Below are 12,292 nucleotides of genomic sequence, written 5' to 3' on the forward strand. Positions count from 1 at the left end.
AATAATTGCCTATCATTCAGCAAGGCACTGTATTTTGTCTTATGATTTTATGTAAAATTTACACATAAAATGTTTGGTCTGCAAAATATTTGTGCATGCTGTGGTAAAATTGATTTAAAATGAACAGTGTTCACCAGGTTACAAAAATGTGAATAGAACAGTATAATCACATAAACTTAAAACAAATATAGCTTTTTATTTAGCCTATTCAGTTTATAAATGACTAATTTACATGTCCCCATCAAACTTTTTAACCATCCAATCAAATGCAATCAAAATATTTTCAGGTTTGGACAGCATATCCTCACTAATTTTGGATTTTAATGAACACGCCATGAACAGCTGTAGAAGTGAATTGAACGAACCACAAGTGATAGCATGAAAGGATTACAAAATAATATTCAGGGTTCCTAAACATTTACCATTTAAAAATTCTATACTTTGCCACCCTGTAGATTTTTCAGGCCATATTTAACATACACTCACCTTAAGGATTATTAGGAACACCTGTTCAATTTCTCATTAATGCAGTTATCTAATCAACCAATCACATGGTAGTTGCTTCAATGCATTTAGGGGTGTGGTCAAAATCTCCTGAACTCCAAACTCAACGTCAGAATGGGAAAGAAAGGTGATTTAAGCTATTTTGAGCGTGGCATGGTTGTTTGTGCCAGACAGGCCGGTCTGAGTATTTCATAATCTGCTTAGTTACTGGGATTTTCACGCACAACCATTTCAATGGTTTACAAAGAATGGTGTGAAAAGGCAAAAACATCCAGTATGTGGCAGTCCTGCTGGGCGAAAATGCCTTGTTGATGCTAGAGGTCAGAGGAGAACGGGCCGACTGATTCAAGCTGATAGAAGAGCAACTTTGACTGAAATAACCATTATTTCCAACCGGGGTTTGCAGCAAAGCATTTGTGAATGAACAACACACACAAACTTGGCGGATGGGCTAAAACAGCAGATGACTCCACCGGGTACCACTCATCTCCAATACAAATAGGAAAAAGAGGCTGATTTGCATGAGCTCACCAAAATTGTCACATCAGTTTTATACTGTGATGTTGATTGATCACCAAATAGTAATGTACAGTCTGATTTAGATGATCGTTTGCTCTAATCTGTTGCTGGTTTGAGTGGCACATGCACATTCAATCAGTGTTAAAAACAGACTCGCTTATGGCAACAGACAAAGAGCGTTGCGTAAAGAAAACATGCACCTTGAATTAATTCAAGTGTTTGACAATCACTAAAGGATCACTTAACATTTGACATGAAAACTGGGCAAATCACATTTACAAGATGTAGATGATGCACTGCATTTTCAATTCTCTTACTTCCTTTTATCAAAAAAACCCCCACACCATTTCCTGTTTAAAAATGTGGTTGTGACCCACTTTCCCTTTTACTTTTTGTGAAATTCTACTAAATTAACCAATTTTAGCAGAGTTTTCTTAATCTGGATCCAAAAGGCATGTTTGGATTAACACTGAGCTGCAGGCAGGCACAGAGAGAAGAAAATCTAGTTACATTTAAAACAGACACAAAAACATAATATTTTCTTAAAGGGATAGTTCACACCCAAATTAATAAATCACAGTTAGAGCAATACTCAACAGTCTCTCTTGTAAACGTGAGGGATCATTCAATACTGTGGATAAATAATAGCCATACTGTTTACACAGCATTTATATTCTTTTAGTCAATTACCAGAAAAAAACAAAAAAACAAACAGGTTAGGGGCTAAAAATCACAATTTTAATCTAATGTAAAAGCTGTTTCAAAGATGTAATATTTTAAACTCTGTGTGCTCCCAAACACACATGTATTGTATCTGGAGTCACAAGAAATATAATTAAGTAGTGAAAATGAAAAAATTGTCTAAACAACAAAAACAAACATTTTCACAGGGGCACAAAACACAAATAAAACAGGCAGATATACTGATAAACATCAATTACACTTACGAAATACAGTCCCGCTCATAGAGTTGCCTAGTTGTCATTACATACTATGTGAATGCTTGTACACGTCCCATGGTTTTGCACTGCTTTCATTTCCTCCTGTTGCAATGCATCAAGTTTTATGTGTTTTTTCTTCAACATAGAGCTGCATCTATTTACAAGAAAGAAGAAAAACATCATGTTTTATTCATGTTCCTAGTTTACTTTTATCTGAAAATGTTTCCTTTTTTTACAAGAACATGGTGCTCTGTGTCAGTGTACTAGCTTTGTGGTACATTTGCTTTTACAAAAAAAAGAGAATATGGTGCCTTGTTTGTGCTTTAGTGGAAGCAATGAAACCAGACTGTCTGTAGTTGTGAATGTCTCACCTTGAGAATATCAGAAGTCATTGTTTTTAGAGGAATCAGTTTTGCCTCTTCCATGTGAACTTCCTGCTCATCTGCAACAATCCATGGAAAATCCTGTCAAATATAAACCAACAAATCCAATAACTATCCCTTTAAGGTAAAAAAGCCAAATTTGTCCCAAATGGAAGTTTAAAACCTTGCAGAGTCCACACGTAATGCAGCTTTAACTGTAAAGTAGAAGTCTGCTAAGAAGCTCTGCAAAAGTGCATCAATGATGCATATCAGCATGAGCACTCATCTGAAACCTAAAATTGTAAGTGGGTCACCTTTGGTTTTATAGAACAAACAGGAGACGCCCATGGTGGCCACTCTTAGTGCATAGGAAATAAGAATGAAAAACATAGAATAAGACATTGATTCAAAATGATATAAAACGTATAGAAAAATTAAAAGATTAAAAGGGAACACGTAGATAAACTTACACACAATTTCACACAATATAATTATACTCATAAGCAACTTTAAAAAGATATACCCACCTTCTAAAAATATAAATGCTAGTAGCCTCTTCTCACTTCATTAGATAGACTATTCCAAATTTTTGGAGCATAGTGGCTTAAAGAAGTACCACTGGATCCCTTCAAATTCTAATCTTCAAGATTTTAAGAGTCTAATGTTATTTACACCAGCAAGCAGAACAATTGTGTCAACGTGAATGACATTCCTTGGTGTAGATGTTGACGGCACTTCAAAGCGGTATTCCCGCAGAGTATCCGTCCGTTACGTCCAAGGACGTATGTTTATTTATTATTGCAGTGTGTCATGCATTTGTGTATGTGCTTGGGTGTTTTGCTCTCTTTGTCTCGTTTTCTTTTGTCATTCCGACAGATACAACGACCAGCTGCATTCAATCTAATGATGCTTGACGTGATTGGAGAATGAAGGGGCAGAGCCGAGATATAAGCAGAAGAGGCTTGACTCTCGAGGGAGAGAGATAGTGCTGGGCAGACCGACCCTGTGTCTCAATCAGCTCCCTAGTTTACTAGTCAGGGCACTGATCAGGACATAAGTCAATGGGCTGACTCCCTGATCATTGCCCTGACAACTCAACTAGGGAGCTGATTGAGAAACACCTGACACCCGTCTGCCGTCTCTATGACGCCATCTAGTGGTTACTTGCGTGTATTGATCTGAAATGACCTTGACAGTGATCTACTCTACTGTATATAAAAATAAAACAAAAAAACCTGTAGCCTCCTCATTGTAAATAACTTATTTTTTTGTTTTGTTTTTTGTAATGAAAAATTAAGATTATTAAAAGATATAAAGCCACAATGTGTAATTTGTTACATAACATTTTTATTCTAAAAATATGAATTGCTCTGCTATTTTTTTTAAACATATTTCTCCAGCCTTTGAAAAAAAATATTAAAAACAAATATTTTTTAGCAAGTACATACAAATGAAGAAAAAATGACTGAAAATTAAGTTAATGGATCATGCATTCTGGGCCAATACAATACACAATGGTGTTTCCAAATGGAAATGCTCCCACACGAGATGTATTACGAGATTTCGTTTTTGATTTAAAAAAAAGCATTGTCATTTCATCATTGCGATAATTTAGAGAGGCATAGATTTGTAAGCTTTGATCATTTCAAACGTTTTAAGTACACTTGTTAAGTAAACAAAATATTACATAATCTTGCTCCCCCTCCACTGCATGTTTTTTTCAAAGACTTGACAGTGGAGGTGGTACACGTGCCTATGTCAAAGGAGACTGCGTGATACCGCAGTCTTTAGGCGCACTACTTTTGGGCAAAACGTTTTGTCAGTAATAGGTGGTAAACTCTGGAATAGCTTGCCCCTTTCAATAAGAGAATGTCCAACATCCAACACCTTTACAACTCACTTAAAACAGTGGCTTCTTGAAAACCAGAGGTGTATTCATATTTAACTGTCATACATTTATTATTAGTACATGTACACTTACACAGTAAATCTGAATGTAGTATAGAGGTGAATGAACAATCTTTTTTAGGTGAATGTGAATGATGTTGTATGATTGTTGGCTGTCTTTGTTATTTTTATGTTACCTGCCTAGGGACTGCAGACAAAAATACTTGATTTGCAATCAAAGCAGTTTCGAAAGGCACACCTGATGAACCACTATGGCGCTTCATTTAGCGGTAGTCACGTGACATGGGTGTGTCGAATCACAGCTCGGAGCAGTGTTTCGAAACATCTGCGCTTTGGGATCTCGATACAGCGTCGAAACATCAGTTTAATGTCAACCATCCCTATAGAGAGACTTCCTTTTGCCAAGATGAATTATTCCTTCTGTCTGCCCAGACTCTGTTGTTGCTTTTGATTCTGACTGAGGGAGCTCACGATCTTGTTGTGAGTTCTTTAGTGGAAAGAGAACTAAAGTGTTATTGGTGAATTAATTAGGGGCCAAGCACCGACGGTGCGTAGGCACATATTGAAATCGTTGCCGTTCCTATTATTATTATTCTTCTGCTCTTGAGTCTATGGCAGCCCATAAAACCGTATGGTAGAAAGTTGTGAAATTTGGCACTCAGATAGAGGACAGTCCCATCTGTCACTATAGCAAATTTTGAGTCTCTAACTCAATCCCTCTAGTGCCACCTCCTGTCCAAAGTTGCACTTATGTTTATGCTAATAACTTTTGAACCATAAGGGCTATAAACAAAATTATTTTTTCCCCTGATTCCTTGGCTCAAGCCGATTACACCCTATGATGTCATTTTCCGTCATGAAAATTTTCCCGCCATTTTGAATTTTCCAAAAAAGCTACTTTTTCGAACTCCTTTACAAATGCATTAGCATATCGTTACAAAACTTGTTATGTGTCTTCTGCACCATGCCCTGAAGGTGCTCAAAAAGTTTCGGGGCAGTGCCACCTTGTGGTCAAAATGTATAACAAAATTTACACAAAGGCTAATAACTTTTGAATAAATTAACCTATTATGATGAAACTGGTCATAATACATTCCTTGGCTACTGCTGAGAACATAGATATCAATTTTGCCATATTTGGTAAAACGTCCTCTCCTCCATCTTGTTATTAGTTAAAAACCTAGTTTTTCAAACTCCTCCTAGGCCAAAATTGAATCGTATCATCTTCAGCCCATCCCGACACAATTTTTTTGTTTTCACATCAAATTATTAAATATTTTTTGTTTAACACGCGATGAAGCTGAGGCATGATGCCAAAATGACTCTTAAGGTTGTATCTCTGCAATGTTTTGACATATTGACAGCAAACTGTGCAGGTGTCATTGTCACCTCACCCTGACCACACCACATTCATTTGGTCACAGCGCCACCTATTGGTAAAAAGTGATACATTATTAAATAGTTTTTTTTTTTTTAACTTTATGTATAATTGTATATCTTTTTTGCCTCAGCTTATGTTAATATGTCTTTAATGGTTCATTTTTGCAGCTGGTCACTCCCAGCCATGCTGGCATGTCTCATTTTCTTCTTTGCGCTTGGCCCCGGAATTGCTGCTTGCAGCTATATTTACTTTTATGTCTTATGTTAAGTATGTTTGCATATGTCTCTTAATTCATTTGTAATTTGTGGATTGTAGGGAAATGGTGCCATTTATTTTTGTACTTCTCTTTTCTCCTGTTTATAGGTAAGTAGGGAGTAAGGGAAGTTTGATGTCTTTTATTTCCATGATCTTTTTCTAGAGTATTTATTGATATTCTTGGGTTAGTTATCTTTTATTTTGGCCTAGCTCTCCCCTAAAGTATTATCCCCTGTATTTGATTATTTTATATTCTTTGAATTGTATTTCTGTACCCCTTTGATGGGATTCATTATTATTCGTTATCTTTTCAAATTAAAAGATGTTAATTTGAACTGGTTGTGTTGATTCTGGGACAGGAGGTTGAATGATCTTGGTTCTCTCTCCAAGATTTCTTTTCACTATTTAATTTTTCATTTTTATTTTTGTTTTATTGTTACTGACTACCAACCCTAGACGGGTAGTTATGTAACAGTCAACATAGTAGGTCTAAGACTTTACACCAGGTTTGTATGGAAGCTTGTTTCCACCATGGAATAAAAAGCAAAAAAGGTAATTGTGACTTTTTTCTCTCACAATTCTGACTTCATAACCAATAACATGTTTTACTTTTTATTCCATGGGGCAAACAAGCATGCATAAGTTTGCATACAAATCATCTTTTAGAGAAAAGGTTCAGTTTTCCAGCAAGGTTCACTAAGATATCCGGTCCACAGAGTGAGCAAAAGAAGAAAAAAAAGCACAGAAATAAAAGAAGGGTTAAAAAAAAAAATACCTTGATGACCTGAACTTTCTCCATGTTTCTTGTGGCAGCTTCCCTGGTGTGTACTAACACTGTAAATGTACATCCTGCAGAGAAAAAAAGCACAATAACATAAATCTATTAACTTTATTTAGTAAATTTAAAGTTATTATCTGGGTTTAAAAGTTAAGGCTAAGCATCTACCTGGAGGATTTGTGTCTAGAACAGCGTCACACACACTAATTTTTAGGATCACTGCTCTCAGAAGCTGCTCCACATGGGACAGGAGAGTCTCTGAGCTGATACAGAAAAAAATACATGTATTAGAGACATGCATAATGTTTGCTTCAAAAAACTGAACCCATGGTCACTCACCTGATGGACAGCAGTGGAGGCTGTGAGATCTCAAACACAAATCTCTCCACTGGATGATGTTCTTTATCCATGATCACCACTACAACCTTCTCAGCCTCATTCTGCAAAAAATAAAATCAAACATGCCTTATCCACTCACTTGTGTTTTGAATAGATGGAAATGATTGGAATTAAAGTTTTTATTTAAAATATGTGCATTAATCAAATAAATAAATAACTCACCTTCTCTATTAGTGGTTTGATACAATGAAGCGTGTCTTGAATGTACCGATTTAACTCAGGATGGCATGACATCTGTTAAAGTAAATAAATGGTCACTGGTCAAATCATCACTTCCACTGGGTTCTTTATAGAAGGACGTCAACAACATTACTTCTATGTTTCTCTTTTCCCATTGCATGCTGAATAACCAAATCAGTGCTGAATTATGTTATAAGATTTCCAGAATGTGCAAGTGCAAAAAAATTCCTTACCTGCACAGGAACGTTGTATTTCTTCCTTTTCTGAAAGATTCCAGTCGGATAAACTTCTCTGACATAGAGGATGAGGTGAATGGCCACTTCCAAAAACTCACACATAATGTCAGCAACAACTGCAAATGACCAATATAATCAGAATAACGTTAACGTTACTCAAAATGGCGTTATTTGAAAGCTGTACCGTGCGGTAAATTTACAAATGAACTGCAGTTTACCTTGGCCAAAATTAAGATCCTGCCTCGTCAGTGTGGCCATGGTGAAATAGCCAAAAATAAATGCAACAACCCTTAACTTATGATAGTCTCAAATATAAGCTATCATGCATGGTTGGTGCAGAATCCGTGTGGTAAAGTGTTGCTTTCAGCTATACATCTTACTGTGATACATTCAGTGCTGTTATTAGAAAAATGTCATCCGCAAAAACCTGAAATAAACATACATTTAATAAAACAACACTGCATCTTCTAAATGTACGATTCTTGAAAGATGTTTACAATTTTCTTCTGTAATCTGCATTAAAACAATGGCGCTATTTGGTGCTTCTGCTGCCACCCACCGGAGTGGATGAACGAGCACTTAACAGAATTGAACAGGGGAGTGGGTTTGAAGCATAGGTTTGAAGCTTGAAGTGTCAGCTTTTTTTGTTAATCTAAGAAAAATACTAGTGTGATTACATTTTGCATTTCATAGTATGCAGTAAGTAAGCGAGTTGGCAGTAAGCCCAGAGTCAGAGATCATATAAAATATGTGGTAACAGGAGAATAATATTCATAGAATACATGGCTGTTTTCAGCCCCCAGAGTAAATATTAAAATAAAGGAAAGACAACTATGATAACTGACAGTGTAAGGCTTATTTATATACAGAAACATTGATGCATTTATTTAAATATGTGTTTATTTAATAATATGACACACTAGTTCTTCAAAATAATAAGCCTACTTCACTCAGGGAACAAGGCAAGTTTATTTTCATTAACCAAGCAGCAGTTGAGGATTTTAATTTATGACAGGCTGTGAGCAAAGGTTACCTGAATGACCTCATGGACCCACTGCTCCAATGACACAAATAAGAAGGATTTGATGACTTCAGTTGATGTCCTGAGAACCTGTGAGTATTCAAAATATGCTTTGATCGCTAGATTTGCAAAAGTATCAATATAATATGATACAGTACTTTAGGAACTTTAGGAATTTGTGGGAAACAACTAAAACTCTTTAAGAGGCAAACATTGAATATGAATTCAAAACATCAGCAGTATACTACTGTACATAGATAACATGCGTTATATTACTCATTAACTTTTCTTTACCAAGGATAACTGAACTGCTGAATGATTTGCTTTCCAAGACACACGCCAAGCTCATACCTTAAAGTAAATGAAGCTCGTCTGCAAAATCACTTCCCTGGAGTGATTTGTCTAATAGTAGCAGGATTTTAGCTGACTTTGAGAAGCAAAAAGCTGGAAGGAAATGGAGTCCAATGAGGCTAGTGTTCAGTACAACCCCTGGAGTGAAGACAACATGAATATGCAAGTACCACAGTCCAGACTGATTAGGTGAGAATCCACTCTATATCAACCTTGTTTTCAGAGAACTGAAAAAATATACTGTGTTAAAGGGACATTCACCCAAAAATGAAAAGTCAGGCATCCTTTACATCCAGTTGTTCCAAATCTCCATGAATTTGTTTCCTCTGCTGAACACAAAATACAATATTTGGAAGAATTTGGTTATCCAAACAGTTGATGGAGCCCATTGACTTCCATACTTTTTCCCATACTATGGAAGTCAGTGGGGTCCATCAACTGTTTGGTTACCCATCTATTCAAAGTACCTTATCTTGAGTTCAGCAGAAGAAAGAAATTCATATAGGTTTGGATTAACAACTTGAGGGTGGGTAAATGATGACAGAATTTAGATTTTTTGGGTGAAGTGTCTCTTTAAAGCAATGCTTCATAAGTTGTTAAGTCAGGTAACTCATGTCAATCACATCTGTGCCCATATAGACTCTGTAACAGTCTGTGCACTGGACGCCTGGGTATTGCGCTGAAAGTGGCAGCATCTTTGACTGTGATGGCAGTTATATACATATTTGGATACATCACAGGATACTACATTGACAGAGGCTGTTGAGGACACTCCATGTATCTTGAAGGAACTGGATATTGGGGAACAAAAAACTTTTATCTGAAAAAAGTATTATATCTGAGATATGAATGATATCCAAGGAAACATTTGGTTTATTTTGCTTAATAGTACCAACATTTATCAATATATCTCGGAATGTGCCATTATGCAAAACAGACAAATGCATTACATTTATTTTAACTCAATATATGAACTAATCTAATGTAACAAATAAACAAATAAAATGATTAAATCAAAAATAGAAATATTATTTTATTTTATATATTATTTTATAAAAAAAAATATGTTTCCACTATCATATTAAGCAAAATTAAACTTTTTTCAACATTGATAATAACAATAAGAAAGGTTTCTTGAGCACAAATCAGCATATTAAAATGATTTATAAAAATTCAGAAAATTCAGATTTTCCATCACTAAATTTAATTTAAAATATGCTGCATGAGTGCGTGTGGCATCGGCAGCTTACACATCTGGAAAGGCACCTTTAATGCTGAAAGGTATAACAAGTTCTAGAACAACATATGCTCCTGTCCAGACGTCATCTCTTTCTGGGAAGACCTTGCATTTTCTAACATGACAATGCCAGACCAGACCACATACTGCATCAATTATAACATCATGGCTGCATAGAAAAAGGATCCGGGTAATGAAATGGCCAGCCTGCAGTCCAGATCTTTCACCCATAGAAAACATTTGGCGCATCATAAAGAGGAAGATGCGACAAAGACCTAAGACAGTTAAGCAACTAGAAGCCTGTATTAGACAAGAATGGGACACATTCCTATTCCTAAACTTGAGCAACTTGTCTCCTCAGTCCACAGACATTTGCAGACTGTTATAAAAAGAAGAGCGGATGCCACACAGTGACCATGTCATGGCCATGTCCCAACTTTTTTGAGATGTGTTGATGCCATGAAATTTAAAATCAATTAATTTTTTCCTTAAAATGTTCTGTTTAAACATTTGATATATCATCTATGCTGTATTCTCAATAAAATATTGAAACTTCCACAACATTGCATTGTTTTTATTCACAATTTTACAGTGTCCCAACTTTTTTGGAATCAGGTTTGTAATATTTCACAATATCAAATAAATGGAGCCTTTGTGAAAAGTGACTTTTGTCTCTCAAAAACACTAAAAAGTCTTACTAACCCAAAGCCTTTTTTTGAACAGTATACTTAGACGTAACTTTTCATGTTATTGTTTTGAATGAAAACGACACCTAATGCATTGACTAATTTTAACACACTGAACATTATTTTATACTGTTAGCAGTTAACATTAGATCTGACATCAGTCCTGGTCATAGATTATTTTAATAGTATCCACATCCTGCTCTTCTAGTGTTTGATCAACAATCTCATCTTTTAATGGAGAAAACAAGATTGCATTTACTTTGACGATCCATGCTGCGATCCTTTGGTTAGTATAATACTCGTCCTCCTGATTGTCCATCATGTCATTCACCTCCTTCTCATTTTCCATATCAATAGCCGAATCAGAGAGCATCTGCACAAGTCTGCCCTTAGATACACTCTCGGAGTCCTTCATCCCTTCTGTCATTGCTTCTTTGTCGTTGGCATTGACATTACCGGGCTCTACACCTACAAATCCATCCTGTGGCTGCCCTGCTGATGGATCAGAAAAATTCAAGCTGTTCTGTCTCAGGTCTTGGTTTTGAACCAGCACTCTCTCATTAAAGACAGCCAGCCCGTTGCAGATCAGCTGGGATCCTTGCCTTTGTCTGCTGAACAATGCCTTGTCCATCTTTACGCTGGTGGACAGGAGATTGTCTTTCTTCTCCTGACATCCAACCTCCCAGCTTGGCACGCAGGTTTTTGCACTAAATGTGGAGATGGTAGATATTCTTGGGCTGAATATTGGAGGCAGTAAGCTACTCTTCACCAAAGTCACACCATCGTTCCCCTTCGGAATAAACATTTTCCTAGTTGCGCATGTTCGGTCTTTACCATTGCTGGCCAGTTTCCACCCTGATGATAAATGGTAGGATCCCTTCGTTCCAATCAACTCCAGACAAGTGGGCACCGATGGGCTGGAAGTCTTTAACATCTCAAGCTTACGGAAATTCTCTTGGATGCCATTAAGAGTTTTATGAGATCCACTCTTCCATCTTGTCCTGTGGTCCCGATTTTCATTCCTCTGGTCACTCTGGGTCATTTTCATAACTTTTTAATAAGACAAAATAGTCTGCTGTCGATGTCATGTCGATGGACGGTCCCGAGAGAAACAATCCTACTTGCATCTCTTACAGACAGCTCAGACTTACTCTCCTCCTCTTTACATTTTCTGAGTCTGCCAGTCATCTGATCTGTAACCAAACCCGGAGCATTCATGTGCTCCACGAGGACAAGCACAGGATGCAAACAATGATACAAGTATACACTAATAATGTTTAAATATATGTGCATTTTTGAATAGTTAATGCTGAAACCTTGTTTACTGAATTATGAGTTTAAACTACTAGTTTTGATGTTGATGCAAATTTTTTTCCATCCAGAATGACTAAAATTCCTTACGGACAGTAAATTCGAAATTTAAAAAGTGCATAAAAAAAAATGACAGGAAGATTTGAATTGCATAAAATGCAGCGAAACTCAAAATATGGACGCCTGTTTCCACCTCATTAGAATATATAAAAGAAGAATAAAG

At 36.3% G+C, this 12,292-nt stretch overlaps 2 protein-coding genes across 3 annotated transcripts; one reads left to right on the forward strand and one right to left on the reverse strand.

Moving 5' to 3' along the window:
• Positions 1–25: 25 nt before the first annotated feature.
• mad2l2 (mitotic arrest deficient 2 like 2) lies at positions 26–7,988 on the reverse strand. The gene is made up of 8 exons (XM_067413902.1): positions 7,682–7,988; positions 7,461–7,579; positions 7,210–7,281; positions 6,988–7,088; positions 6,817–6,911; positions 6,646–6,719; positions 2,336–2,428; positions 26–2,118 (listed from the first exon to the last, which is right to left on the reverse strand). The coding sequence occupies exons 1-8, from the start codon at positions 7,719–7,721 to the stop codon at positions 2,080–2,082; spliced, it is 633 nt and encodes a 210-aa protein (XP_067270003.1). The 5' UTR covers positions 7,722–7,988; the 3' UTR covers positions 26–2,079.
• Positions 7,989–8,541: 553 nt separating this feature from the next.
• On the forward strand, positions 8,542–10,623 carry smim1 (small integral membrane protein 1). 2 transcript variants are annotated; one of them, XM_067413908.1, is made up of 3 exons: positions 8,542–8,576; positions 8,783–9,024; positions 9,475–10,623. In XM_067413908.1, the coding sequence occupies exons 2-3, from the start codon at positions 8,939–8,941 to the stop codon at positions 9,599–9,601; spliced, it is 213 nt and encodes a 70-aa protein (XP_067270009.1). In that variant the 5' UTR covers positions 8,542–8,576; positions 8,783–8,938; the 3' UTR covers positions 9,602–10,623. The 2 variants fall into 2 exon arrangements, with proteins under 2 accessions (XP_067270009.1, XP_067270010.1); XM_067413909.1 differs by having other exon boundaries at positions 8,543–8,576; positions 8,817–9,024.
• Positions 10,624–12,292: the final 1,669 nt, after the last annotated feature.

The sequence above is a fragment of the Pseudorasbora parva genome, chromosome 13 (assembly GCF_024679245.1).
Source record: "Pseudorasbora parva isolate DD20220531a chromosome 13, ASM2467924v1, whole genome shotgun sequence".
NCBI classification, from domain to species: Eukaryota; Metazoa; Chordata; class Actinopteri; order Cypriniformes; family Gobionidae; genus Pseudorasbora; species Pseudorasbora parva.

Excerpts from the sequence above, each read along its gene's own strand:
- mad2l2 (XM_067413902.1), bottom strand. The coding sequence starts at position 7,721 with ATGGCCACACTGACGAGGCAGGATCTTAATTTTGGCCAAG. Across the intron at positions 7,580-7,681 it reads GGATCTTAATTTTGGCCAAG|TTGTTGCTGACATTATGTGT; the intron begins GTAAACTGCAGT and ends GGTCATTTGCAG. Across the intron at positions 7,089-7,209 it reads TCAAACCACTAATAGAGAAG|AATGAGGCTGAGAAGGTTGT; the intron begins GTGAGTTATTTA and ends TATTTTTTGCAG.
- smim1 (XM_067413908.1), top strand. The coding sequence starts at position 8,939 with ATGGAGTCCAATGAGGCTAGTGTTCAGTACAACCCCTGGAGTGAAGAC. Across the intron at positions 9,025-9,474 it reads CCACAGTCCAGACTGATTAG|ACTCTGTAACAGTCTGTGCA; the intron begins GTGAGAATCCAC and ends GTGCCCATATAG.